Raw genomic sequence first — 26,448 nt, forward strand, 5'->3', positions numbered from 1 at the left:
CAAGTGATCTGCCTGCCTCAGCTTTCCAAAGTGCTGGGATTACAGGCATGAGCCATTGCACCGGGCCTGTTTTGCTGTTATATAAACAGGGCTTCAATGAACATGCTTGGACTTTTCTCTGAACCCATTATTAGGGCATATACTTAGAAAGCTAGGATTGTCGGGCAGGCACACTTTGAAGTTGACTAGTACTGCCAAACTGCTCTCTACAGCGTCTGAACCAATTGATCCTCTCACCACCAGCGTTTGTACAAGACATCCTGTTTTACCACATCCTTGCCAACTTTTGCTCTTGTTAGACTTATGTTTGCCAATCTGATAGGCATGAAGTGGCATCTCATTTGAAGCTGCATTCCCTGCCTATGAGGCTGAGCATCTTATTCTCATTAACCATGTGGGTTTCCTCTAGGCAAATCACTTATGTTCATATCCTTTGCTATCCTATTGTAGTTTTCGGTGCAAGTTACAACAGAAAGCCCAACTAGAAGGGGTTTAAGCAAAAAGGAACGTTTATTAGCTCACGTAACAAGAAGTCCTGGGGGTGGTTAATTCAGAGGCCTGGCTGTGACATCAAGGACCAGGTTCTTTTTGTCTTTTTCCAACACCCTCTCATTGTGTTGATTTGCCTCTTAGACTGGCTCCCTCATGGTCCCAAGATGGCTGCCTTAACTCTCTTGTGCAGACAACAACGTCAGAGACCGAAGAAACTGGATGCTTTCTTATTAGTCTCTTTCCCAGGGGTCCCCACCAGGAGACCTTCCAGAATTGCATAAACGTCCACACCTAAACCAATCATTGACCAGAGGAACTAAATTATCATGCTATATTTAGACCAATCATCATTCACCTGATGGGGTTGAGGAAGGCCGAGCCTCCCACAAAGCCCAAACCCCTGAATCAGAATGGGGTTCTGAATGTCAAGGAAGAAGGAAGGGATGCTATTTGGAGTGGCACAAAAAATGCCTGTCCTTACTACTTGATGAGTACCTTGAAAGAAAAAAATAGGCCAGGTTTGGTGGCTCACACCTATAATCTTGGCATTTTGGGAGGCCAAGGTGGGAAGACTGCTTGAGCCCAGGAGTTTCAGACAAGGCTGAGCAACATGGTGAGACCCCATCTCTACCAAATATATATATATGATATATATATGATATATGTTATATATATGTGATATATATAGATATATATGTTATATATATGTTATGTATATATGTCATATATATATGTTTTATATATATATTAGCCGGGCATAGTGGCATGTGCCTGTAGTCACAGCTACTTGGGAGGCTGATGTGGAAAGATCACTTGAGCCTGGAGGGGCAGAGGTTGCAGTGAGCCGAGGTTGTGTCACTGCATTCCAGCCTGAGCGACAGAGCGAGACCCTGTTTCAAAAAAAAAAAAAAAAGAAGAAGAAATAAAAATAAAATAAAAGTTCTGTCTTTTCCATATTGATTCCTAGGAGGTTTTTTTTTTTTTTTTTAGATGGAGTTTCGCTCTTGTTGCCCAGGCTAGAGTGGGATGGTGCAATCTTGGCTCACTGCAACGTCTGCCTCCCAGGTTCAAGCAATTCTCCTGCCTCAGCCTCCCAAGTAGCTGGGATTACAGGTGCGCACCACCATGCCCAGCTAATTTTGTAGATTCCTAGGAGGTCTGTATATTCTGAATGCTAACCCTTTATCTGTTGTGTATGCTGTCACCATTGCCACCTAGGCTGCTCCTTGTCTCTTAACTTTGTTCGTAATATCATTTTCATAGCAGAGGGCTTTTGGGGGGTAATGTAATAAAAATTGGCTGATCTTTTTTGAGTGTGTCTCTTGTCTAAGAAATGCTTTCCTACCTTTAGGTCTCCTACATTTTCTCCTAATTATTTTAAAGTTTTGTTTTTCACTTTTAGGTCTTTAATCCATCTGGAATTCATATTTATGGATGGTGTGAAGATTTTTCATAAGAAAAGCCAATTGTCACAACACATTTTACTGAAGTCTATTCTCTCTCACTGAGTTGCAGTGCCGCCACTATCATAAATCACATTCCCACATATACTTGGATCTGTTTCTGGGCACTCTATTCTATTGATTCCTTTGTCTAGCCCGGCACCGATACCACATTGTTTTAATTACTATCGCTTTCAAAAAAGTCTTGGTATTTGTTAGGGCCAGGTCTCTTTCCTTATTCTTTTTCAGAACTGTCTACTTTTTTCTTGGGTCTTTGCTCTTCTTTATGAATTTTAGAATCAGTTTGCCTAGCTCTGTGAAAAATCCTGTTGGAATATTTATTGGACCGGCAATGAATCAACAGATTAACGTGGAGAGACTCGTCTTCATAACATGGAGGCATCTCATACTTAACCTAATACTTCTCTATGGCTCTCCATTTATTACTATTGTAGCCTATGCTTTACTTCCTAAATATCTTGCAATGTGTTTTGTAATTTTTTTCTGGGTTTTGTACAATTTTAATTTTATTGTGAATGATTTCTTTTTGAAAGATACTATAATTTCTAATAAACTACTGCTAGTGCGTAGAAACACTGCTGAATTTTATATGGTTTTTTGTATTTGGATGTTGACATTTGTCCAGCATGACTTCACTTAATCACTCTAATAATATGCCCGTAGAATCTCTTGATTTTCCATATACATAATCATGCTGTCTACAGATGTCAGAGACTTTTGCCTCTTATCTTCCTAACCCTTCTTTTTTAAAATTTTTTTTTGAGACGGAGTCTCGCTCTGTCACCCAGGCTGGAGTGCAATGGCATGATCTCAACTCACTGCAACCTCTGCCTCCCGGGTTCAAGAGATTCTCCTGCCTCAGCCTCCTGATTAGCTGGGATTACAGGTGCCCACCACGACGCCCGGCTAATTATTTTTAGTAGAGATGGGGTTTCACCATGTTGGCCAGGCTGGTCTGGAACTCCTGATCTCGTGATCTACCCACCTCAGCCTCCCAAAGTGCTGGGATTACAGGTGTGAGCCCCCGTGCCTGGTCTTATTTTCCTAATCCTTCTATCAGTGAATGGTGGCTTCTAAATCTGACCTCTTCCAGCTCTTGGGCTGTGCCTGTGGGCTGGCCCTGGGCAGCTATTACCTTGCACTGTCAGTTATAAATAAATAAAACACCCTTACTTTCTCCAGAGCTTTACAGTTTGCAAAGCGCTTTCGCTTCCATTATCTCATTGATCCTTCTTACCCCCACTTGATGGAATGGGAGTGTCTGGATGGAAACGGTCCAGGGCTCCGTGTCCAGAGATCCAGCTGTGCAGGCATAGTGCCGAGGCACCTCGGACAGTCCCTCCTCTTCTCTCTTTCTCCTGTAAGCTAACGTTTGGCCGGGAATGGTCCCTGGCATTCCAACTCATGTGTGATGGATTTGGGCGGTCAGAGGCTCACGGAACGCTTTGAGGGCTGAAATCCACCGATAAAAAGGCGGGGGATTCTGGGTACATTTAGGTCTCCAGGCTGGTATCCCAAAATGTCTGGGGGGATATGGAAATGTCCTTGGAAGTCGGAGGCTTGATACAGATGGTGGGATGGGTGGAGGTGGGATGGGGAAGAGATCATTATGTCCAGCCCCCTGCCTCCGTGCGGGTTCTCCTCCCCCTGTAGATTAGAGCGTTTTCTGGGTCGGGAAGGGGAGGACGAGATGGAGCTCGTGGCCTTGGGTTCCCTCCTGCGTCGCCCCCTGTAACTGCGTCCCCCAGCACGCGCTGCTGACGCGCATCCCCAGCCCGGGGCGGTGCGCTCCGCAGGCATCCCGCCCCCGACTCCCGCTCCGTCCCAACATCGCGCAGGCGCAAGACCCGGCTGGCGCCAGCGAACGCGCCCTCTCGTGGCGGACTGGCCAGGTCGCAGTCTTTGTTGTTGCGCTGGAGGCGGCGTACGGGACAGCGGAGAAAGATGTGGGTGGAGTCTGGGAGGCAGATGCGAGAATCAGATCACAATGACGAGAAGCCCTTTCCTTTGTCCCTCACGGCAACGTATAGATGCAGATAAAGAAAACACGGCCTCAGACCTCAAGAGACTTAGAGACAGGTGCACAGAAACTGAAGCTGAATGAGACACACTGGACAGCAGTCATTCGTTCATTCAGCAAACATTCACTGGGATGGGGAGATACAGGGACAAAGGACCAGAGGGCTTACATTTAGGCACTGGTGGGCAGAGACGGGGCAGAAAGCTGGAGAGACGGATGCGGATGTCAAAAAGGCCAGGACAGAGAAGCGACTAGCTCAGGGCAGGGCTGGGCCGCAGGAGTGAGGCGGAGGCCGGGGAAGTCCCGGCGGAGCCTACCGCACGGCAAGGGCACCAGCTGTGCGAGGCGGGGTGCGAGCCCCGACCCCTCCAGCTCTCCTGACCGACGCCCCAACTGGGGATGACAAAACGGAGAGCTAAAGATAGGCAATGTGAGCACCAGAAGGGACCCTAGTTGCAATGGACCGAAGCAGTCAGATAGGTGTAAACCATGTATCATCATTCTATTACTACCAAAGAAGCTCGGACTGGCCAGAGTTTGGAGGATGCTAGGGAAACAGCTCTTTATTCAGAAACTGTTTAATACAGGAAGAGTCCAGCGTTTCTCCCGTCTTCCTTTTACGAACTTTCCCACTCAGTAACCAAATCGCAAGGGGCAGTTTCTGTCTATAATTATTCCAGCTAATAAAGGAAGGGGTGATCAGAGTGATCAAATCTGAATATCACTATTCTGCACACACACAAAAAATAAAACGCTAATGGCGGAGGCAAGACACTACTAAGACCACAGAAACGCATGATGTGCCTTCAAATGGAAGAACACTGTCACCACCTATGAAGTGGTCTCAACGAAGGAAATTGAACATAAACCTTATAAGGCCTCTAGATCCAACTACAAATTACAGTAACAATGTACAGGAAATACAACGTACAGGAAGTATGGAGGTGGGAGGAACATGTTAAAGATCACCATAGAGATGCAATCAGCAAAATCCAGAGGGCAAAAAACTACAGAAGAAATTTTCTGGCTCCTTCAAGGAACGAGAAAGAGAAGGGAGGGAAGGAAGGAAGGAAGGAAGGAGAGGGAGGGAGGGAAGGAAGGAAGAAAGGAGGGAGGGAGGGAAGGAAGGAAGAAAGGAGGGAGGGAGAGAAGGAAGAAGAAGGAGGGAGGGAGAGAAGGAAGAAGAAGGAGGGAGGGAGGGAAGGAAGGAAGGAGGGAGGAAAGGAAGGAAAATATGAAGGAAGGAAGGAAGGGAGGAAGGAAAAAAGAGAGAGAAAGGATGTATGGGAACCTATAGATTTGAAGAAATTTAAAAGAGCCTTGGCCAGGCACAGTGGCTCACGCCCGTAATCTCAGCACTTTGTGAGGCCAAGGTGGGTGGATCACTTGAGGTCAGGAGTTTGAGACCAGCCTGGCCAACATGGTGAAACCCCGTCTCTACTAAAAATAAAAAAAAATTAACTGGGCATGGTGGCACGTGCCTGTAGGCTGAGGCAGGAGAATTGCTTGAATCTGGGAGGCGGAGGTGGCAGTGAGCCGAGATCATGGCACTGCACTCCAACCCGGGTGACAGAGCGAGACTCTGTCTCAAAAAAAAAAAAAAAGCCCTATAAATCATCAGTCAATTGCAATGTGTGTATCTTCTTTGTATCTTGAGTCAAACAAATACACTGTAAAAATATGTATGTTTATGAGAAATTGGTAATTTGAACACTAGAAGTTTGATATTAAGGAATTTTATTGATGATGTTAATAGCTGAACATGTTATGTGATTATGTTAAAAAGAGTCATTATCATTTAAAGATACACACTGAAATATTGATGGATGAAATTAATCAGGAGGGGTATAGATGAAACTAGACTGGCCATGAGTTGATAATTGTTGAAGCCAGGTGACAGATACACGGGGGCTTATTATAGTATGCTGCAAATTTTTCAAACTAAGAAGTTTAAAGACCCTGTGACCTCCATTCCCACCCCTAGGCCCAACAGACAGAAGGTGCTGTGTGTTACAAGCAGCAGGTTGCAATCCAGACAGCTCTGAGTGGGAAGGTCCTCTGATGGCTGAGGGGCCTGAGAAGGGTTTCTGGGGACTTTCTGGCTTGTGGGACAGTCCCTGGCTCCCTTGAATTGGGCAGGGAGGATCCGATGGGTAAGTAGCTGCAGCTTTTCATTAAGGAAGGCTGGCCTCCGTGGGCCTGGTGACACTGGGGCCAGGCACTGCTACCTTAAGACAGCTGAGTGGGTGGCTCCAAAAATAGCCAGGGGGACAGCAGGGGGCGGGGAGTCACATGGAGAAGCTCAGGGGTGAGGCTGGGCAGGTGCCCAGGGGGTTGGCGCTTCTGCCTGCTCCCCCAGAACCCTCGGGCTCTTCCTCTGCCTCCAGAACCTTTCTTCCTCCCTCCCTCTGTCTCTGAGAAGACAGAGAGATGGCCAGGTGATGCTGGGACAAATACTGCCTTGCCCGAGGGGACGCTGACTCTGGAATTTGGTGGCTCTCCAGGGATGAGCGGGTCAGTCAGGTGGAGAGAGAGAGAGGAAGGGACAAGGACTGAGTAACCTGCCTACCAGTCACCCCATCTGCAGGCCAACACCTGTGCCCTTAGGCTGGACCCAAGTGATCCTTGCCTGGGGTATTTTGTTGTCCTTTTGAGGCCCTGGAGGAGAGGTCACACAGGCACCAAGGATTTGGGAACCCTGGCAGCCATAGGTCCCCGACCCCTTCTCAGGGCACCTGGGGAGAGTGCCCCTGTGCCTGCCCTAAGTGAGAGACCTGGGGAGAGGACACCGCGCCCCATCGCCCCTGGACTGAGATCCTTTGGCAGAGGCAAGAAGGAAGGGGAAGCAGGGCCGGGCAAGTACATCAGCAGCACAGTCATCGACTGAGCCAGGCACTGGGCTAAGCCGTCCACATGCATTCTACTCATCAGCAATGTGGCCTTGGGGAAGGTATACACCCCTGTGCCTCAGTTTTATCAACTGTTAAATGGGCACAGTAATAATACCTGCCTCATGGAACTGCTGAGGAGATGGAATGAGGTAATATAGGTAGATATATGTAAGATTCTCAGCACAGTAGCTGGCAGCGCTAGCTGGTATTACCCACTGGCAGGTGACCTCCATGTAGGCAGAGGTTTGCTTATCTTTGCAATTTCAATGTCTGATACATAGCAGGTGTTTCATAAATATGCGCTGCATTCATTACTTTGTGGAGTCCTCACAATGATGCCAAGAGGCAAGCACTATTCTTGCCAGTTTATAGTTGTGGAAATGGGCTAGAGGGCAAATGGTGCACTCAAGGCCTCATCCCCAGCAAGTGGCCAAGGTGGCCCACCTCCAGGCCTCCAAGTCTATGCGCCGAACGAACCCTGACTCCATGGGCCAGAGAGGGTGCCTCCTCCGCTCACCTGTCTCTAGCTGGCTGGTCCTGTCCAGGGCTTGCTAGACCTCCACGCTGAAGTGCTTGGACTGGGGATAAAGGCTGGGTGGATGGCACCTACGTTTGCTGTTAAGAAAGCTGCCACCAGCCAGCTACACCTACTAGCTACCAGGCCCTGTGCCAGGCCCAAGGATACAAACATGACAAGATCCTAGTCTTCGAGGAGCTTGGAGCAGTCTGTGTGATTGTGTTGTGCCCAGGAAAGCACGCAGGGGCTAAGGGGACACCCAGCTTGGCCTAGCAGAAGAAGGGAGGTCAGAAAGGCTTCAGAGAGGAGAGGACATCTGTGCAGAGTCTGGAAAGGTGACTGGAAGGTTGCTGCTTGAATGAAGGTGGGAAGGGAACTGCAGGCAGAGGCAATAGCCTGGGCGACGGCATGGAGACTTGAGAGAGTCTGCCAAGCTAGGCAGGAATGGAGTGAGGCTGAGCAGGGGCCTGGGGTTGGAAGGGTAGGGGCAGAGGATGGGATTCTAGACCAGCTGACCAGGTTCAGAACAGGCCAGAAAGCCACCAACTGGGGATGAGCTGGGAACTCAGGGGCCATGAGAACCATTAGAGTTTTAAGGGAGGATGGAGGTGGCCTGGTTGGTGGTTTAAAAAACACTGTGGCCACTGGAGGGGACGGTTGGAGGGACAATGAGTGCGAGGAGGGTGTCTATCCCAGATTTGGTGCATGCTCCAGGCGGGGAGGGGAGGCTGACGCTGGGACCCAGCTGCCCCGAGCCACCTCCCTCCTTCCCTCCTTCCCTCCTCTCCTCCCTGCCCCCTGTCTCTGTCACTCACCGGGCGGGCCAGGCCGGGCAGACATGGCTGAGACACTCTTCTGGACTCCTCTCCTCGTGGGCAAGTTGGGGCCTTGTTCAGCGGGGAGGCCCAGGATGAGGGGGCAGGATTTAGGGGTGGTAAGATGGAGGTGTGGAGGGCCCACAGAAGAGGGATCTGGGTTGGGTGAGGCAGGGGCCAGAAGGGCTTTGGGGTGTTAATGCCATGGCCAGCTGGGGATCCAGGGAATGGGGCTGGGAGCTGGGCTCTGGGATGAAGGGGCTGGGAGCTCTGAGGGCTGGAGGTGTCCTAGGGCCCTGGTGGGTCTGACAGCACAGGCCCAAAGGGTCGTGGGCCCTTTAATGAGCTGGCTGGGCCGCAGCTTCTAAGCCCAGGCTAAATTTGGCCCTGGGAGGGAGGGTGGAGCTGGCGGCCAGGTCCTCTGCTCCTCTCTTGGACTTAGGATTCCTTTTGCTCAGCTCCTACTGGCCTCTAGGGCAGGCCTTCTTCTTCCCTGTATTTTAGGGGAGGAAGGTGGGGGTCTCCAGGCCCAGAATGGCTACCCTTCCTCCTCTGTAGGCTCCTGGCCCCCTCTTCCTCTCCTCTGGGCTCTTGGGCATTTAGCATGGGATTCTTTTCCCAGTGCCTTTCACACATACACACCCTCACACACACACACCCACCCACACACACCCTCACACACCCTCACGGCACCCTCACATACACACCTCACACACCCTCACACACCATCACACACACCCTCACACACACACCCTCACACACACCGTCACACACACCCCCCACACACACCGTCACACACACACCCCACACACCGTCACACACACCCCCCACGCACCCCCACATACCCCCACATACCCCCACACACACCCGCAAACACACACCCCACACACACACCTTCACACACACACACCCTCACACACACCCTCTCACACACACTCACTTGCACACACACTCACACACATCCTCACAGACCCTCACACATACCCTCACACACACACACACCCCCACATCCCCTCACACACACACACCCTCACACACACACTTCCCAGTCAAACATCAGTCCCTGCCCACTGCACCATTAATAGGGGCCTAAAACGAGGAATGGAAAGGTTGTGGGAGAGGTTCTCCCTCGAATCCCGAAACCCAGACGATTAAAATGTCTAGCCCAGCAGGGCTTGCTCCCCGATCCCCACCCCAATCCCTTCCTGGGAGGCAGCAAAGGAAGCGCTTCTCTCGGTCCCTTAGGGGCTCCAAGGACTTGGTGGGGAAGGGAGCTTATCCCCTGCCCAGGACTGAGGCTGGCCTGTGTGTTTGGGACTTGTGGGGTCCCCACAGTTCTCCTGGCAGGGCTGGGGGACACCGAGGCCCAGCAGACCACGCTACACCCACTTGTGGGCCGTGTCTTTGTGCACACCTTGGACCATGAGACGTTTCTGAGCCTTCCTGAGCATGTCGGTGAGCGGCCTGACAGGCACCCAGGCGGGCGGGCTGGGGTGTACCCCGCAGGGCTCCTGCTGTGACTCGAATCCCCTCTCCTCACTTCCACCAGCTGTCCCACCCGCTGTCCACATCACCTACCACGCCCACCTCCAGGGACACCCAGACCTGCCCCGGTGGCTCCGCTACACCCAGCGCAGCCCCCACCACCCTGGCTTCCTCTACGGCTCTGCCACCCCAGAAGATCGTGGGCGCCAGGTCATTGAGGTGCCGTCAGGGACCCTGAGAAAATCACAGGGGTGGGCCAGAGTGGCCTCCTAGGAGCAGCCCTATGAATTGGGATTGGGTGTTCATTCACAGTCATTTACATATAATTTACATACCTCTAATTTGGTATCTGAGTCCTCTCCTGCCAGGCCCCCGCTGTGCCACCTTTCTCCCCTAACCCACTTCTCAGATGTCTTTCCCATCCCCCAGGTCACAGCCTACAATCGGGACAGCTTTGATACCACTCCGCAGAGGCTGGTGCTGGAGATTGGGGACCCAGAAGGTACCTCTAGCTGTGCCCCATCCCTTCCCCACCAATGCCAGTCTTGGGGAATCTCTCCCGGAGGGGGAGGGGGCTGTGGACAGGAGAGGCTTGGAGAGGAGTGGAGCAGGGCATCTTGGAAAGTGGGGACAAGGCTCTCAGGGAATGGGTGCTGGGCTGGGATTCCAGGCTCTGGAGTTCTGTTACCCGCTGCGTTGCAGAGACTATTGGGCCTTGGCTTGTTGGGGTCTGTGATGGATGGGGCATTGAGCGGCCTGAAGGGGTGTGCAGGGATGTGGGGAGGAGCTTCGGGGAGGCTTTGCGGGGCAGAGCTGGGGCTGGGTGCAGCCTGAGGTGTCCACCTGGCCTTCCCAGGCCCCCTGCTGCCATACCAAGCCGAGTTCCTGGTGCGCAGCCACGATGTGGAGGAGGTGCTGCCCTCAACACCTGCCAGCCGCTTCCTCTCAGCCTTGGGGGGACTGTGGGAGCCCGGAGAGCTTCAGCTGCTCAACATCACTTCTGCCTTGGACCGTGGGGGCCGTGTCCCCCTTCCCATTGAGGGCCGAAAAGAAGGGTAGGTGTGCAACCCTAGAGGACTTCCTGAAAGAGGAGGATGCAGCTTGTGGCGGGCATAGAACAAGGGTCTCCCTAATTTCCAGGTGGGGCTTTACCACGCACATCTCCACCTCCCAGCTTCACACCCCTCACCACTCTCCTCTGGCTATACCCGCATCTCCTTGTCCTTCCAGAGCCTAGACCCTAGTTACCCTGAACTCTGTACTTCCTGGTGCCTCATGAGGACATACCAGATACATCCATTAAAAGACATTCCTTAGTAGGGAGGGTAAGACCCCCTAGAAGAATGGGGTGCTCTGTGTACTCTCACCATGATCTCAGATCTCTGGGAGGACTGTGACTCCTGCCAGACCCCAGCTGTGCCATGTTCCTCCCTTAATCCTCCCTCTTAGGCGTCTCCCTCATCCCATCCCCAGGTCATAGCCTACAATTAGGAAAGTTTCAACAACCCCTGGCAGAGTGGTGCCTCGTGCCCCCTGCCCCCACTCTGCTGACAGTGACTTCTATCTGGTTCCAGGGTGTACATTAAGGTGGGTTCTGCCTCACCTTTCTCTACTTGCCTGAAGATGGTGGCATCCCCCGATAGCCACGCCCGCTGTGCCCAGGGCCAGCCTCCACTTCTGTCTTGCTACGACACCTTGGCACCCCACTTCCGCGTTGACTGGTGCAATGTGACCCTGGTGAGGAGGGACCCTGGGTCCGGGGGTGGGGTGGGGCATGGCCCCCATCCCAGTCCCCCTTCCCTCCCATGCTGCTTCCTATCTCCATCTCTCTGATTGCTCCAGTCCCCATTTCTTTCCCTGATGCTCTCAGTATTGCCCACAGGCTTAGTTTGAGGATACACACACACACACACACACACACACACACACACACACACACCCTGAAGTTCTACCTTTCCCCCACAAGAGGGCGACAGAGTCCGCAATCCGCATGTGGGGTCTCCAACTCCCGCACCCCAGATCTGCCCAGGTCAACAGCTATATCACAGTCCAGTTCCCAAACCCTTTCCCTACCAAGGGCCTCTGCGTGACAGCTCTGTCTGCTTTTCTGTAAGGTGCCACCTAGCAAACCCACTTACAACAAGGATCTGATAGCTCTTCACACTATAAACCAAAGATGCTCACAACAGCTCTTTGGATACTGAGCTGAGGTTCACAGGATCCCACGGCTGGTGTACACTGTTCCTGTGAATTGACCAACAGAGCAGGGACTCATTCAGGGTCCACAGCCAGCGACTGGTAATTGACAACATTTTTGAGCACTTGCTATGTGCTTGGCACTGTCCCATCAACATATTTTATGCTCACCACCACTCCAGGAGACAGGTGCTACTATTATCCTTCTGACGTTACAGGTGATGAAACAGAGGCACATAATCATCCTAGCTAAGCACTTGTCTGAGTCTGGATTCAAACCAGGAGGTCAGACCCTAGAGCTGTGCGCTAACCAGTGCACTGTCCCGCCTCTGCTGGACTTTGTGTCTCCTGCCTCCTAGTCCTGGCCCCTGCCATGTTCCTGGGGACCTCTGTGTCCAGCCAGCCACTTCCTGCGTCAGCCCTGAGCTCTCTGTGCAGGTGGATAAGTCAGTGCCGGAGCCTGCAGATGAGGTGCCCACCCAAGGTGATGGGATCCTGGAGCATGACCCGTTCTTCTGCCCACCCACTGAGGCCCCAGACCATGACTTCTTGGTGGATGCTCTGGTCACCCTCCTGGTGCCCCTGCTGGTGGCCCTGCTTCTCACCTTGCTGCTGGCCTATGTCATGTGCTGCCGGCGGGAGGGAAGGTGAGTGTGGGCATGAAGGGCGGGGGAGCACCTGCTGGAACTCACACCCATGGGACTCACAGTGGCACTTGTGCTGTATGGGACCCAGACACCGTGGGAATGGGGTTCTCAGGCACAAAAGGAGTGTGGGGCCCCTTTCTAGGCAACTTGGGGCTTGAGACCTGCCTGGCCTGGCACCAGGAGGGCATTGTGGATAACTGCACACAGACCTCCACACACATTGGAGCCCTGGGGCACCTTGGGGTGAAGCCCAGAGCTGGGCTAACCCTCTCCTTCACTTTTCCACAGGCTGAAGAGAGACCTGGCTACCTCCGAGTGAGTAAAGGAAAGCTGGGGGTGGGGTGGGAGCCCACCTAGACAGTTGTTGGACCCCCCCACCAAACTATGCCATGAACAGCAGAGACAAAATAAATAACTCCAGGGTGATGCTCACCCCTTCCCTTGACCTCTGTAATCCCAGCACTTTGGGAGGCTGAGGTGGGAGGATTGGTTGAGCCTGGAAGTTTGAGGCCAGCCTGGGCAACACAGTGAGACCCCATCTCAACAAAAAAAAATTTTTTTAACTAGCCAGGCGTGGTGGAGCATGCCTGTGGTCCCAGCTACTTGGGAGGCTGAGATAGGAGAATCGCTTGAGCCTGGGAGATTGAGGCTGCAGTGAGCCATAATCGTGCCACGGCACTCCAGCCTGGGCGACAGAGTGAAACTCTTTCCCCCAAAAAAGAAGAGCCTGTTGTGACACAGGGGAATGGGACCTGCTGCCACTCTGGGGGAAAGGGCTTGAGAAGCAACTTAAGAGACTCCCAGTATCAGTATGAGTCAGACACCTGCGGTCCAGGCCGGGCTCTGCCACACAATTACTCTGTCACCCTTCTTTCTGGCTTCAGATGCTCCACCTGCAAGATCACGAGGTTGGACTAGCTGGTGTCTATGAGTGCTTCCAATTCTGCCAGCCCTTTCCAAATCCTTCCTCTCTTATTTTGGCCTGGTTTCCCCTACTCATGGCCTTACCCCTCCTATGTGCCCCCAGCCCTCTTCTTCTCCCAATACCCTGAACCCTAGATTCCAGGAGGCAGATGTGAAATAAGTTAGGTTCCTTTTATTCCCACTGCACTGAGCCAATGGCGGTCTTGGCACCCCTGACTGCTTGCCTGGCCTGCCTCATTAATTGCAGTGGCACTTGGCCACCCTTCGAACCCCCTTGATAAGCCGCTTGTGCCCCTGTTTGGAGCCCAGTAGTGACCTGTGCTGTCCAAAGGGGCGCTGCCCAGAGCGCCACCTCTGCTGTCGTTGCCTCTTGACCTTGAGCTTGGACTTGGAGGCCTGCTTCTTGCCCAGGGTGAAGGAGCCTGAGGCCCCCCTGCTGGTCACCTGCTGAGCCCTTGTCCACCAGCCCCTTGAACACACGCTTGAAGTGATAGGCATTTCGGGCCATGTCGTAGCCCGTGGTGGAAACAGCCTTCTTCAGGGTGGCCAGGGACACATACTTGCAGGTCCCCTTGTCCGCCACAGCCCTCAGGATCACCTTGGACGTGCTGGGCTTCTGGCAGGGTTTGGCACAGGTGCGTTGCCCAGTCGCTGTCTTGCTAGGGACACGCTGCCCTGCTGGCCTCCACCCATGGCAGTATTTGAGTTCAACAGCACTGATGGAGACAGTGGCGAAGTGCCTTTCTGCTTCTCTCCCTGGGGTAGGTGAAGTGTCTTGGGTGCAAGGACCTCCAGGGCGGCTGGAAGTCTCCACTGGGCTGCCCCTCACAGGATGGCTGAGGTGTGTCCTGGTTCCTGGTCCTCTCTGAGGCTTCCTCTTGGGCTCCGGCCCTCGCCTTTCCCTGTGTGGCCAGAGAGAGGATCAAGGACGGTCACCCACGGCTGGCCTCCACAGACTTGTGCTCTTGGTGCAGGGGGTGGTGAGGTTATCTCTGTGGTGACCTCAGAGGCTGCCAGAATTCTGTGTGGGTCACAGTGGCCCCATTGTTTCCTCCAGGGAGGGGTGGACCGGAGATGCCAGATGGTGGAGGCATGTAACATGCCAGGTGTCCTGGGGAGGAGGGCTGCGCTTGTGGGCCAGACAGCGGGCCTGCACGGTGCGTGCACATATGCATGTGTGTGTGCACATGCCTGGGCGGATTTTATTTTTTAAAAAATTTTTAGAGAGAGGGTCTCACTTTGTCACCCAAGCTGGAGCACAGTGGCATAATCATAGCTCACTGCAACCTCAGACTCCCTGGGCTCAAGCGATCCTCCCATCTCAGCTTCCTGAGTAGCTGGGACTAAAGCTACTGCACCCGGCCTGGCCCCCAGTTTTAAACTCACCATTTTGATGCCACCATCTTGACCCACTGGGTTTTTGAGCCACTGGGTTGAAGAATACAAGCTTTGCAGGCATCAGGGTTATACCAACATTTATGAATTTTTATGGGGAATATATTTTCCAAAGTGAACAGAGATGTACGCTAAGTTGACTTATGCTAAGTTGACTTAATTCCTCAAGCAACTTTCTATACAAAGCAGTTAAAAGGCTCTGCTTTTATTTTCTGTTTTCAATTTTATAGAATTTTTCCCCATGGGGATCAGTGATTTTTCATGTACATTTCACTAGGAAGATTTTATTCCTCAGTTTTTTTGGACTGAACCAAATTTAATCACTAACATCTACTGGCACTGGGGATATTCTCTCGTGACCAGTATTTCCTCCACATCCAGCCTTCCCCGGGTCAACTCTGTAGCTCTGATGTTGTCAGAAAAATCTGCTGCCTCAGTCAATGTGAAATCAATAACCGTTTTACCACGTGCAACGTTAGCCTTGGCTGGTTTGGATTTCGCGTTGATGTATTTCTACAAAATCCAATTTTTCACTTGTTCAATGTCTGCCACTTTTCAGATTATCCACAAGTTATGATTCTGCTGCCTGCTTTTCACCTAGATCAGATTTCAGCGGTCACAGAGTCCTCCAGGCCCCACGACCCTCTCCTGGGGATTTCTGTGCCAGAGGCAGTGCTTTCGGGACTGTGTGTTGGTGGTGGAGTGGGTGTGGGTGAGACCTAGGCCACGTGTGTGTGTGTCTGTGCGTGTGCCTGAGTGTGTAGGAATGCCTGCCGTTTGTCTGTCTGCCCAAGTGCTGATGTGGAAGGACCGTGGGGAAGCCACTGCGGGGTCTGGCCTCTGCTCTCGTTCTAGAAAAACATCCCCAGCACATTTTTCCACCTGTGTGTTGCCAGAGTAATGAGGTCCAGATGTGGGGCTGGGAATAAGGAGGGGGCCCACTGACTGAGGCCTTCCTCTGCCAGGGCCTCACCTGCCCAGCTGTCTCTATCTCAGCATCCACACACTGGTTGCTTTCTTTCCCCTCAGTCTCCCCTTGCCTGGGAATAGAAAATTGGGTTTCGGACAACTCAGCTCACCGAATTCCAGACTCAAGAGCTCATCTTGACCCTCCCCTGGCCTTAGATGGTGACTCCACCTCTTCCTGCTGTCCTCCCCACAGGAGGAGCATGGCCCATTCAGCGTGAAGCTAGGTCTTTTCTGCAGTCTAAACTGTCAGGCTCTAACCGGAGTCTGTGTCCACTAATTGGGACCTGAACATGGGTGGGGATCACTTCTCCTCCCTCATCTCATCAGTAACCAAGTGGCAAGTGGGGTTGCTTCAGCCCTGCCTGGGGCCCCAGCTCCTCTAAGAAAACCAATTCTTGGCTGGGTGCAGTGGCTCATGCCTGTAATCCCAGCACTTTGGGAGGCAGCGGCAGGAGGGTCCCTTGAGGCCAGGAGTTCAAGACCAGCCTGAACAACATAGTAAGACGCCTGTCTCTACAAAAAAAAAAGTTTTAAATTAGCCGAGCATGGTGGCTTGCACTTATAGTCCCAGTTACTCAGGAGGCTGAGGCAGGAGTATCGCTTGAGCCCAGGAGGTAGAGGCTGCAGTGAGCTACGATTGTGCCACTGCACTGAAGTTGGCGACAAAGTGAGACCCCATCTCTTAAAAGTAAATAAATAATATAAAAACATAATATAAAGCTCAGCAAACACCGGCTTCTGGAAGAATATTGCCCCTGTGGATGTCTATTCATGTCTCCATATCTTGTGAGCGCTTATCACGTGGTGGGCACTGTTGTAAACACTCAGCCGCATTTTCTCTTTCAATCTTCACAGCAGTCCTAGGAGGTAGGTTTTGTTTTTTTTTTTAAATAGAGATGGGGTTTCACCATGTTGGTCAGGCTGGCCTTGAACTCTTGGCCTCAAGTGATCCACCCGCTTCGGCCTCCCGAAGTGCTGGGATTACAGGTGTGAGCCACTGTGCCCAGCCTGGTGGTAGGTGTTATTATCTCCATTTGGCAGTTGAGCAAACTAAGGCATGGAGTGGTTAAGCAACTTGCCCAAGACACACAGCCTTGAACCCAGGCTGTCTACACCCACAGCCCATGTCTTGACCACTGGGCACTGAGCAGGCACCATAGAGCTTTCTTTTTTTTTTTTTTTCTTCTTTTTTTTACTTTGAGATGGAGTCTCTTGCGATCTCAGCTCACTGCAACCTCCGCCTCCCAGGTTCAAGTGAATCTCCTGCCTCAGCCTCCTGAGTAGCTGGGATTACAGGTGCCCACCACCACACCTGGCTAATTTTTATTTTTATTTTTTGTAGAAACAGGGTTTCACCGTGTTGGCCAGGCTGGCCTCGAACTCCTGACCTCAAGTGATCTGCCTGCCTTGGCCTCCCAAAGTGCTGGGATTACAGGCGTGAGCCACCATGCCCAGCCCCATAGAGCTTTCTGTTTGTTTTCTGCCCCTGCATCATGTGTTTGAGTCTCTCCCCACATAAGTGGTGGGGAGGACTGCAGGGTGGCTCAGAGGCAGTTCCAGGCTGTACTCCAGGGCAGCTGACTCCCAGAGCTGATGACTCCCCACCTGTGCCTCCAGCATCCAGATGGTCCACCACTGCACCATCCACGGGAACACAGAGGAGCTGCGGCAGATGGCGGCCAGCCGCGAGGTGCCCCGGCCACTCTCCACCCTGCCCATGTTCAATGTGCGCACAGGTGAGCGGCTGCCTCCCCGCGTGGACAGCGCCCAGGTGCCCCTCATTCTGGACCAGCACTGACAGCCCAGCCAGGTAGGTCTGGTGGGTGATGCCAGCCTTATTTCTGGGAACAAGATGGCCTTTATCTCAAGGCTGGGGCAAATGGTGGGGTCTGGGAGAGGTCAGGGGAAGAGGCACATAGACTTGTCTGCCCCTCTGAGGCCGCTGCTGGGGGTCCTCACCAGTGCCAGGGCTATGACCCCAATGCCGAGCACTCGCAGTTGGAGTGTCAGGGTGGGGAAGTCAGGAGAACCAGCGTCCGGCCCTCTCAGCCCTCCACTCTCTCTTCCCACAGGGGTTCCAGGTCCAGCCCTGATTTCATCCTCCCTTCTCTGTCCACACCACGAGTGGCACATCCCACCTGCTGATTCCAGCTCCTGGCCCGCCTGGAACCCAGGCTGTAAACAAGCAGGGAGAGGGGGTGGGGTGGGGTGAGAGTGTGTGGGGTAAGGACATTCAGAATAAATATCTGCTGCTCTGCTCACCAATTGCTGCTGGCAGCCTCTCCCATCCTCACTGGCTCTGTTTCCCTTTGTGCTTTCTGGGAGGCCCCATAGGCAGCCAGTGCCTGCCAGCCTGCCCTTTGGACTCTTGGCATTTTGCTGTTTTCTCAAATTCTCTGGAAGAAAGAGGGAAGGACCTGCTATCTGTAGCCCTCCCACGAACCTGGTAGTGAGGTATGCCTGGATCACTATCCCCATTTCACAGACAAGGAAACAGAGACCAAGGGAGAGTCAGTGACTTACCCAAGGTTACAGAACAAGCAAGTGGCAAAGCTTGAATTTGACCCTGGCACTTCTGCCTCCACCCTGCCTTCTACAGGGTTGAGGGGTTCTGGAAGCAGGAAATCCAGACCCTTACCTGTAGATTTCTTTGGCACCTCAAGATTCCCTGGAGGGAGAGTCCCTCTGTCTGTTGTGTTTGGAGAGAAGCCAATCTAGATATGGAGAGCGAGGCCGGGCGTGGTGGCTTACGCCTGTAATCCCAGCACTTTGGGAGGCCAAAACAGGCAGATCACGTGAGGTCAGTAGTTCGAGACCAGTCTGGCCAACATAGTGAAACCCCATCTCTACTAAAAATACAAAAATTAGCCAGGCATGGTGGCACATACCTGTAATCCCTGCTACTCGGGAGGCTGAGGCAGGAGAATCACTTGAACCCAGGAGGTGGAGTTGCAGTGAGCCGAGATCACACCACTGCATTCCAGCCTGGGTGACAGAGCAAAACTCTGTCTCAAAAAAAAAAAAAAAAAAAAAGATATGGAAAGAGGGAGGTTGGAATGCGGGTCCCGGAATGCTCTAGGCTCAAGGACTACCCCCCGCCTTGCTGAGCTCCTCCAGAGATGGGCAGGGGTGCAGAGGACACAGCACAGCCTGGGACCCTTGTTGGGCTGAGTGGTGCTAGCACAGCTTGACCCCACATGAGCTCGGAAGAGCTCAGCTGGCCATGAGAAGGCCTGAGCCTGTTTTTCCCAGGTGGACACAACCAAATGGGGCCGATTCTGCCCCGATCACTGCCATCTGGCCATATCCAGGCTCATATACTCCCACTCCCACGTGAGGACAGGCCAGGGACTCAGCCTGAGAGGGGCCCGGCTAAAAGAGGGACAGCTGGCAAGGCCCTCCCCTAGTGGCAACTCCGAGAGAACACAGACAAGGGCTGGCATCACCACTCCAGCCTCCTTCTCCTTTTCCTCTGCTGGGAGGCCCTGGCTCCCACATCCACACAACTAGCCCCTCACTGCAGGTTCTGTCTTTGCCCAAAGGGCACCTCCTCAGAGAGGCTTTCCCTGTCCCCGCTGTGGTCCCACTGCGGTCCCACTGCCTGCCCTGCCAGGCCTTCCTGCTCTCTGAGAGGATTTGCGCTGTCTCAGCTCACATATTCCGAGTCCTCTTCCGCACTAGAACATACGATTCTTTCAGCCTGCAGCAGGTGCAGTGCCTGCACACAGTGAGTGCTCAGGAAGGATGTTCTGAAGGAAGGCATGAAAGGACACCATGTGTCTGGGTTTGCTCAGCGTTCTTTCTTTTAGAGCCAGGGTCTCACTACATTGCCCACGCTGGTCCCGAACTCCTGGCCTCAAGTGGTCCTCTTGCCTCAGCCTCCTGAGTAGCTGGGATGACCGCTGTGAGCTACCGTTCCTGTGCTCAGTGTTCTTAAGGAGGTTGCTCCCCTTCTCAGGGCACAGGGGTTGAGCAAGGCCATGGCTAAAGCTTCTTCCATTATCTCCTGAGCCTCCCTGTACCCATTAGTTAGTCAATCAACTCATCAAACACTGGTTTCGTGAGCATCTGCTGAGGCAGGCTGAGGTGTAGTGTACGTGCTTAATAATTGCCTGTTGAATGACTAGCTCTTTAGGTGCCCACGCCATAACCAAACGGGTTCTTTGACTAGCGGGTGCCTCTGGCTTCTCCTTGGCTATTTCTTTCTTTCTCCTGAAGGAAACCAGGAGTTGCGCAGACCGGAGGCTCCAGCAGCCAGCCTGCTGTCTGGGGTGGCTCCTTGATCCCTGCTCCCTTGAGGAGGAGGCTGCCCACCCCTCATCTCTGGGCTCGCCCCCTGCAGCCAGGCAGCTCTTGGGCCTCCTGTGCTCTTCCTGTGCTGGCCAGGGCTGGGAGAGTGCAAGGCCAGCTCCTCACTTCCCGGCTTTGCCTTGGGGTCTTGGCAGCGCCTTTCTCTCTGCTCAGCTCCAAAGAGCACACGGGAGCCTGGCTGCCGGCCTGAGAGGAAGCGGCCCAGACAAGTAGCTGGGAGGATGGCGTGCCTGCAGAAGACGCTGAGCCCTGCCTGGGCACACACGTCCAGAGGCCCCCGGCAGCATGCCGGGAGGGCACAGACATACTTAGCGCCTCCCCACTGGGCAACAGCTCCTCCCTGGCGTGCAAGATTCCAGCCAGCAGTCAAGCTCCACCCCCCACAGCCCAGGACAAAGAAGGGCAGCCGCCCCCACCGCCACCTCCACCGGGAGACTTGGCCCAGCTGCACACTCTGCTCCACCCCTGCCTCCTCCAGTCCCATGATGGCATTGCCCCTGTTACCCAGTGGGTGGCCTCCACCTTCCTTCTAAACACAGCACCCACACGTGGCCTGACGCTCAGACATTCCCTCACCACCTCTCTATCAGCCAGACCTGGTGACTCAAGGCGCCACCTAGGGCCGGCCTCAGCCCCCTGCTGCACGCTGCCCCGGAGCAGGACTGGAATCATGATCCTGCCACACAACAGCTGGCTCAGCCAGCTGAGGGTTAGTTTACTTATAAGATGATCATCATAACCGCCTTGGGGCTGTTGTGAGAATTTGTGGGAACTGGACACTCTGGCAGCTCCCAAGGATGGACACATTATTGCATGCAAGCACACACAATCCCCCAAGGCCAGAGGTCCCTGGGGTCTCCCTGGCCCCTAAGATTCAGGCTAAATGAACTCCATTTCCACCTGCACCTTGTAAAAAGTTCAATCTCTCCCTGTGAATTGGGAGTGGAAGCCTAAATTTGTATGATCTTTGGTACGGAACTGCTGCCTAGAGCTGCACCATTGAGTACAGCAGCCTCAGGCCATGTGGCTAGTGAGCACTTAAGATGTGGCTAGTCCAAACTGAGATGTACCTCAGTGTAATGGTGAAACGATCGGATTTGGGGATACATTAGGTTAAATAAAAGACATTGCTAAAATTAGTTTTACCTGTAGATACTTATTTATTCTTTTGAGATGAGGTCTCATTATGTTGCCCAGGCTGGAGTGCAGTGGCATGATCATAGCTTACTGTTACCTCAAACTCAAGTGATCTTCCTGCCTCAGCCACCAAGTAGCTAGGATTACAGGCACTCACCACCATATCTGGCTAATTTTTACAATTTTTTTTGTAGAGATAGGGTCTCGCTGTGTTGCCCAGGCTGGTCTCAAACTCCTGGCCTCAAGGGATCCTCCTGCATCAGCCTCCCGAGTAGCTAGGACATGCACTACAGCACCAGCCTTTTTATCTTTTTTTTTTTTTCAGATGGAGTCTTGCTCCATTGCCCAGGCTGGAGTGCAGTGGCGCTATCCTGGCTCACTGCAACCTCCACCTCCCTGGTTCAAGCAATTTCCCTGCCTCAGCCTCCCGAGTAGCTGGGACTACAGGCGCACACCACCAGGCCCAGCTAATTTTTTTTTTTGTATTTTTAGTAGAGACAGGATTTCACCATGTTGGCCAGACTGGTCACAAACTCCTGACCTCAGGCAATACGCCCACCTCGGCCTCCCAAAGTGCTGGGATTACAGGCGTGAGCCACCGCCCCCAGCCCTTTTTATCTTTTTTTAAATGGCTGCTAGATCATGAAAAATTACATCCGCGCCTTGGGTTGTATCTTTATTGGGCTGTGCTGGTTTCATGGCTCTTCCTGTATCTCCATCCCAGATTAACTCACACCCAGAACTCAGCCCCTTTCCCTGCTTTCTACAGAACACCTGCTCTCCTAGGCCTCCGTGAACTCAGCAGCGAAGCCCTGGCATGCGGGCAGAGTTTGCCCCACAGCAGTGAATTCATCCAGAACTTGCACATGTATGTGGCCTCCCTCTCTAAAATGTTTTAGTCCCCATCATGGTTCTCTGTCCCTTCTCATTCAGTACCCCCTTCCCAGTTCCTCCCACTGTCTTTTGCAGAGAAAATCCCACTTTCTCCAGCATTAGCATGTGCCAAACTCACCTCCCTCCTGGCCTTGCCTTGCACATCCTCTGCAAAGGGTTGAAATCTCTGCATGGGGAGGGCCTGCCACCCTCCTGGACAAGACCCCTCCTGCTTCCAGGATCTTGCCTCCCTGACTGTGGACATGCCCACGGCCTGACTTGATACCCTCTGGAGCGCACATAGGGGAAGGGGACAGGGAGACTCAGCCTTCCCAGCACCAGGGCTCCCACTGGCTGGGGGACTTCAGGAGAGTGGTCTCCTCCCACACCGAGCCCCCACTAATTTTTCCCACACTCCTCTCTGCTCCCCCGCCCCATTCATCCATATCACACAGACAGACCCTCCTATGCCCTCTGTCATGCCCATGTACACATATGTCCCAAATGCCACAGTCCATGCGTTCTCACAGTTCACACAGGGTTGCTTTCACTGCCAAACGTGTGGGGAAGCTGCCCTCATCATGCACAGATGCCCGCCCACCCCAACCCACACACGTACATGTGTATAGGCCCCTGTGAACACAGATACATTTATTTGTGCACAGGTAGGTGGGCACAGACAGTGAGACACATTCTCATCACCAGGCACCCCCAGGAGACAGAGACCCCTTGGTGGCACTCACCTTGCTCCCTCAGACGCCATCGCAGGCCTCCTCGTGTGGACGCTGGGCTTGACGGCAGCCTCGCATTCTCCCCCACGCGGCCCACGCTCACGCCTGCTCCACACACAGTCTCCTCACCCCAGCCGGCAAGCTTTCTTGCAACCCCTCTCCTCCTCCACCCACCCAGCTCTGTCATTGGAGAAAGTCTGGGAAGCTGAGAGTTAAGGTGCTGGGAAAAAAAAAAAAAAAAAAAGGAGGGAAAAATCTACCGTATTCCGGTGATAGAAAATCCTGCCAGGAGATGGGGCTTAGGTCCCAAAAGGGACCCAGGATTCTGAGATTGCAGCAGAAATTAAAAATCCAAATGAAACCTCCTCCCTTTCTAGAATTTTCCATCTGGGCTTGACTGAAAAATCAGCCAAAAATCAGGAGCCTGGTCCTTCTCACAGAGAAGACAAAGGTGAGTCTGACAGAGCGGCAGGCTCTGTGACACCCTGCAGGAGATAGTGAGGGTCTCGGGGAGCGGGTCTGGGTGGCTGTATTTAGGGCGGCTGTGATGTCAGCGGAAAGGAGGGTTTGAGTTGGGAATGTGGCACAATGGCCCCTTTGTCCCCCTCCTCTCCTGTCCTGTACACACTGAAACCACACACCGGCCCCACACCACGTGATGCAGGCTGAGAGCTGCCCATGGGGCACTGCCACACAAGGCTGCCCCCGCTGCAGCCCTGACCCACAGTGCATGTGTCCACATACATGCCCACGCGTGTGCACACACACCCACATACCCACATGTAGATTTGTACAGAGGTGACAAGAGGCATATTCACTCCTTTGCCTACAGCTCTGCTGCCCCATATGGTAACCCTTATCCCACATATAGTTAGTAAAACTAATTGCAATTCAGTAAAAGTGGAAACTGCATTCCTCAGTCACACTAACTGCATCTCACATGCTCAACAGCTGCATGTGGTTAGCGGCTACCGCACTGGGCGGTGCAGCTCTAGGACATGTCTGTTGCTGCAGAAAGCCCTGCCCTGCGCCCTCCGTTGCTGTCTGCTCCCCCATGGGCCTTCCACTTGCTCTTCCTCTCACACTCACTCACTCCTGTGCACCAAGCACACAGCGCCATGCTCTCACCTAATCGGTGGCCTCTCTAGCTCAGTCTCTCTCTCTTTAGTCTCCCCAGTACCTAAGCACAGACTCTGCCTAGCCCTGCATTGCAACACCTGGCCTCTAGTCTGGAGGGAATAACAGGATGGAAACATGACCACATCCACAATCCTAGGATGAAGGACCGAGGGGAGCTATGTGGATCTGGAGAGTTTTGGAAACTCAGAGGGGCTGAGCTCAGGCTGGGTTGGGCAAGGGAATGGGAAGAGAATGAGACATTTGAGCATGGCCCGGACAGTAGGGTGTTGAGCATGCAGAGAGAAAGGACATCTAGAAGGCCTGGAAGTGGGGAAATGCAGTGCATTTGTGAGAACTGTTGGCCACCCTTTTTGGTTGGTGTGACAGATGTGGGCAGGGGAGGGGACAGTGAGCCTGGGCAGGTGGGTAGTGCCCAGGTAGAGCCTTGGATGCCAGGCTCAGGATGTCCCTGGGTCCCCCACGAGGGCAGATGGGGATGTGGCCTGGACTGCCAGGGTCCTAAAGTCCCAGAGGTCCAAGTGGACACGGTTTCCTGGGCAGCATGGCAGGCATCACCAAGCAATCAACACATTGATCAAGAGATGGAGCCTGGTGCTGTGGCTCATGTCCGCAATCCCAGCACTTTGAGAGGCTGAGGCAGGTGGATCACTTGAGGCCAGGAGTTCGAGACCAGCCTGGCTAACATGGTAAAACCCTGACTCTACTAAAAATATAAAAATTAGCTGGGCGTGGTAGTGCATGGCTGTCATCCCAGTTACTTGGGAGGCTGAGGCACGAGAATCGCTTGAACCTGGGAGGCGGAGGTTGCAGTGAGCTGAGACTGCGCCACCGCACTCCAGCCTGGGTGACAGAGTGAGACTCTGTCTCAAAAAAAAGAGAGAAAGAGAGATGGATAGGCATCACACAACTTTGGGTAATTTGCATATGAATAAGCCTTCATTTATATGCCATCATTCTTATCCTCTCTACACTGATTCCCTTTCTATACTGTCCTAAGTGTGGTAGAAGTGCTAATGATGAATTATTGAAGGCCATAATGAACGGCCATGAATACTTAATGACACCACGATATTAGTATTGCTGATGGATGGTATCTACAGACTTGTCCATCTCTCTGGAGACCTTAGGGAGGAGTGCGGCCTTTTTGTTCTTTTTGGGTTTAGACCTGAGACGAGGTGAGAGAGGTGACCAGCTGTCGTCTCGCTGTCTCCCTGGCTCCGGGTGCCTGGTTCTCTCTGGACTTCTGACGCCCTGGATTCTCTGTCCCCCGCTGACCACACTCGCTGTCCCCCTTACCTGAGATGGGGGAGCCGAACAGTCACCTTCCCTCCGGGCCTCGCCTTCTCAGGGCCTCTGGGAAGGAGCAGGCAGAAGGTGAAGGGAAAGAGAAGGGATGGAGAAGAGGGGGGAAGAGGAAGCAAGAATTTAAGAAAAGAAAGAAAGAAAGAAAGAAAAAGCTTAAAAAGGAGTAGGCGGGAGGCGGGGGCACGATGGTTCCCCAGACCACCCCAGCCCAGGGGTTTGTGTTCTGGGGATTCAGGAGGTCGAGGCACCCAGTCCGTGGTGAGCAGGGCCAGGTCTCCTTCCTTCCCAAGAGCACGGCGCGAGTGCCTTCCCCACAGCTCTCCCAGGTGTCTGTCTCCCTCACTCCCCCAGGGCCAGGACAGCGAGCAGGGAGCACGCCTTCCTCCCGGTCCCTCCCAGACCCTCACCAGGCTCAGCAGACCCCTCTCCTGTTGCGTTGCTCCTTCGGCAGGAGGTCAGCATGGGTGAGAAGGGAGCAGAGGCCAGATGACCCTTCATGTCAGTTCAAGGAGAGGCCCCCAGGTCCTCCTCATGGGTTCCACTCCCCTCACCCTCCCAGTATCCATGAGCATCCCACCGCCACCAAGTGCAGGGCATCCAGGGGGTGGAGAGTGGATGGGCTTGAAGGGGAGTGGGTATGAGGTTTGGACAACCCCAGATGTGAAGAGTGTGTGTGTGTGTGTTGTGCACGTGGATTGCCTGTATGGTATTGCAGGGGAGAAGAGGATTTGGAAAAGGTGCAAGGAAATTGCAAGAATAGAAAATGAAAGAGGAAGTAGAAAGGTTTGCGGTATAAGAAGGGTGAGAGAAAGGGGAGTGGGGTTATGGAGGGATCTAGAAGAGAATAGTGGGGAGGGAAAGGGCAGGAATGGAAGGCAAGCCCACCACCCCAAAGCCCCTTCCCCATGTCTCCCCCTCCCCCAACTCCAAAGAAGGAAATTAGGAGGCCACTGCGGATTATGTTTGGGTCATTTCCACATGCTTTATTCCAGCAATCAAAATAATTAAAAACATCTCAAATTATTATACACATACAAAATAGGTACAGAGTCTTTTGCTTCCTCCCACCCCTAGGGGGAAAAACTGCTTTGTGCTTTGGGAAGTTGTCTCTGAAACCCGGGAACAGAGGACGCAGGA

The 26,448-nt window shown here is 53.1% G+C and overlaps 2 protein-coding genes across 3 annotated transcripts; one reads left to right on the forward strand and one right to left on the reverse strand.

Moving 5' to 3' along the window:
- Positions 1 to 491: 491 nt before the first annotated feature.
- On the reverse strand, positions 492 to 26,270 carry LOC100991963 (putative histone H1.9). Its single transcript, XM_055101030.3, is given in 6 exon segments — positions 492 to 10,764; positions 11,287 to 11,417; positions 11,822 to 11,927; positions 13,351 to 13,873; positions 13,875 to 14,352; positions 22,879 to 26,270. Coding segments are annotated over 3 exon segments (684 nt in total). The 5' UTR covers positions 22,899 to 26,270; the 3' UTR covers positions 492 to 10,764; positions 11,287 to 11,417; positions 11,822 to 11,927; positions 13,351 to 13,687.
- SGCA (sarcoglycan alpha) lies at positions 7,958 to 18,107 on the forward strand. Of its 2 annotated transcripts, XM_063599249.1 has the most exons (10): positions 7,958 to 8,258; positions 9,534 to 9,653; positions 9,748 to 9,902; positions 10,113 to 10,185; positions 10,540 to 10,738; positions 11,258 to 11,420; positions 12,318 to 12,526; positions 12,815 to 12,841; positions 17,432 to 17,550; positions 17,887 to 18,107. In XM_063599249.1, the coding sequence occupies exons 1-10, from the start codon at positions 7,958 to 7,960 to the stop codon at positions 18,024 to 18,026; spliced, it is 1,506 nt and encodes a 501-aa protein (XP_063455319.1). In that variant the 3' UTR covers positions 18,027 to 18,107. The 2 variants fall into 2 exon arrangements, with proteins under 2 accessions (XP_063455319.1, XP_003817508.4); XM_003817460.7 differs by lacking the exon at positions 17,887 to 18,107 and having other exon boundaries at positions 17,432 to 17,619.
- Positions 26,271 to 26,448: the final 178 nt, after the last annotated feature.

This window comes from Pan paniscus, chromosome 19 (genome assembly GCF_029289425.2).
Source record: "Pan paniscus chromosome 19, NHGRI_mPanPan1-v2.0_pri, whole genome shotgun sequence".
Taxonomy (NCBI): domain Eukaryota; kingdom Metazoa; phylum Chordata; class Mammalia; order Primates; family Hominidae; genus Pan; species Pan paniscus.

What these genes read in the sequence shown, in the direction of transcription:
- SGCA (XM_063599249.1), top strand. Translation starts at nt 7,958, where the DNA reads ATGAGAACCATTAGAGTTTTAAGGGAGGATGGAGGTGGCCTGGTTGGT. An exon ending in GGAGATTGGGGACCCAGAAG is followed by an intron (nt 10,186 to 10,539) that starts GTACCTCTAGCT and finishes TGGCCTTCCCAG; the next exon opens with GCCCCCTGCTGCCATACCAA. An exon ending in ATTGAGGGCCGAAAAGAAGG is followed by an intron (nt 10,739 to 11,257) that starts GTAGGTGTGCAA and finishes ATCTGGTTCCAG; the next exon opens with GGTGTACATTAAGGTGGGTT.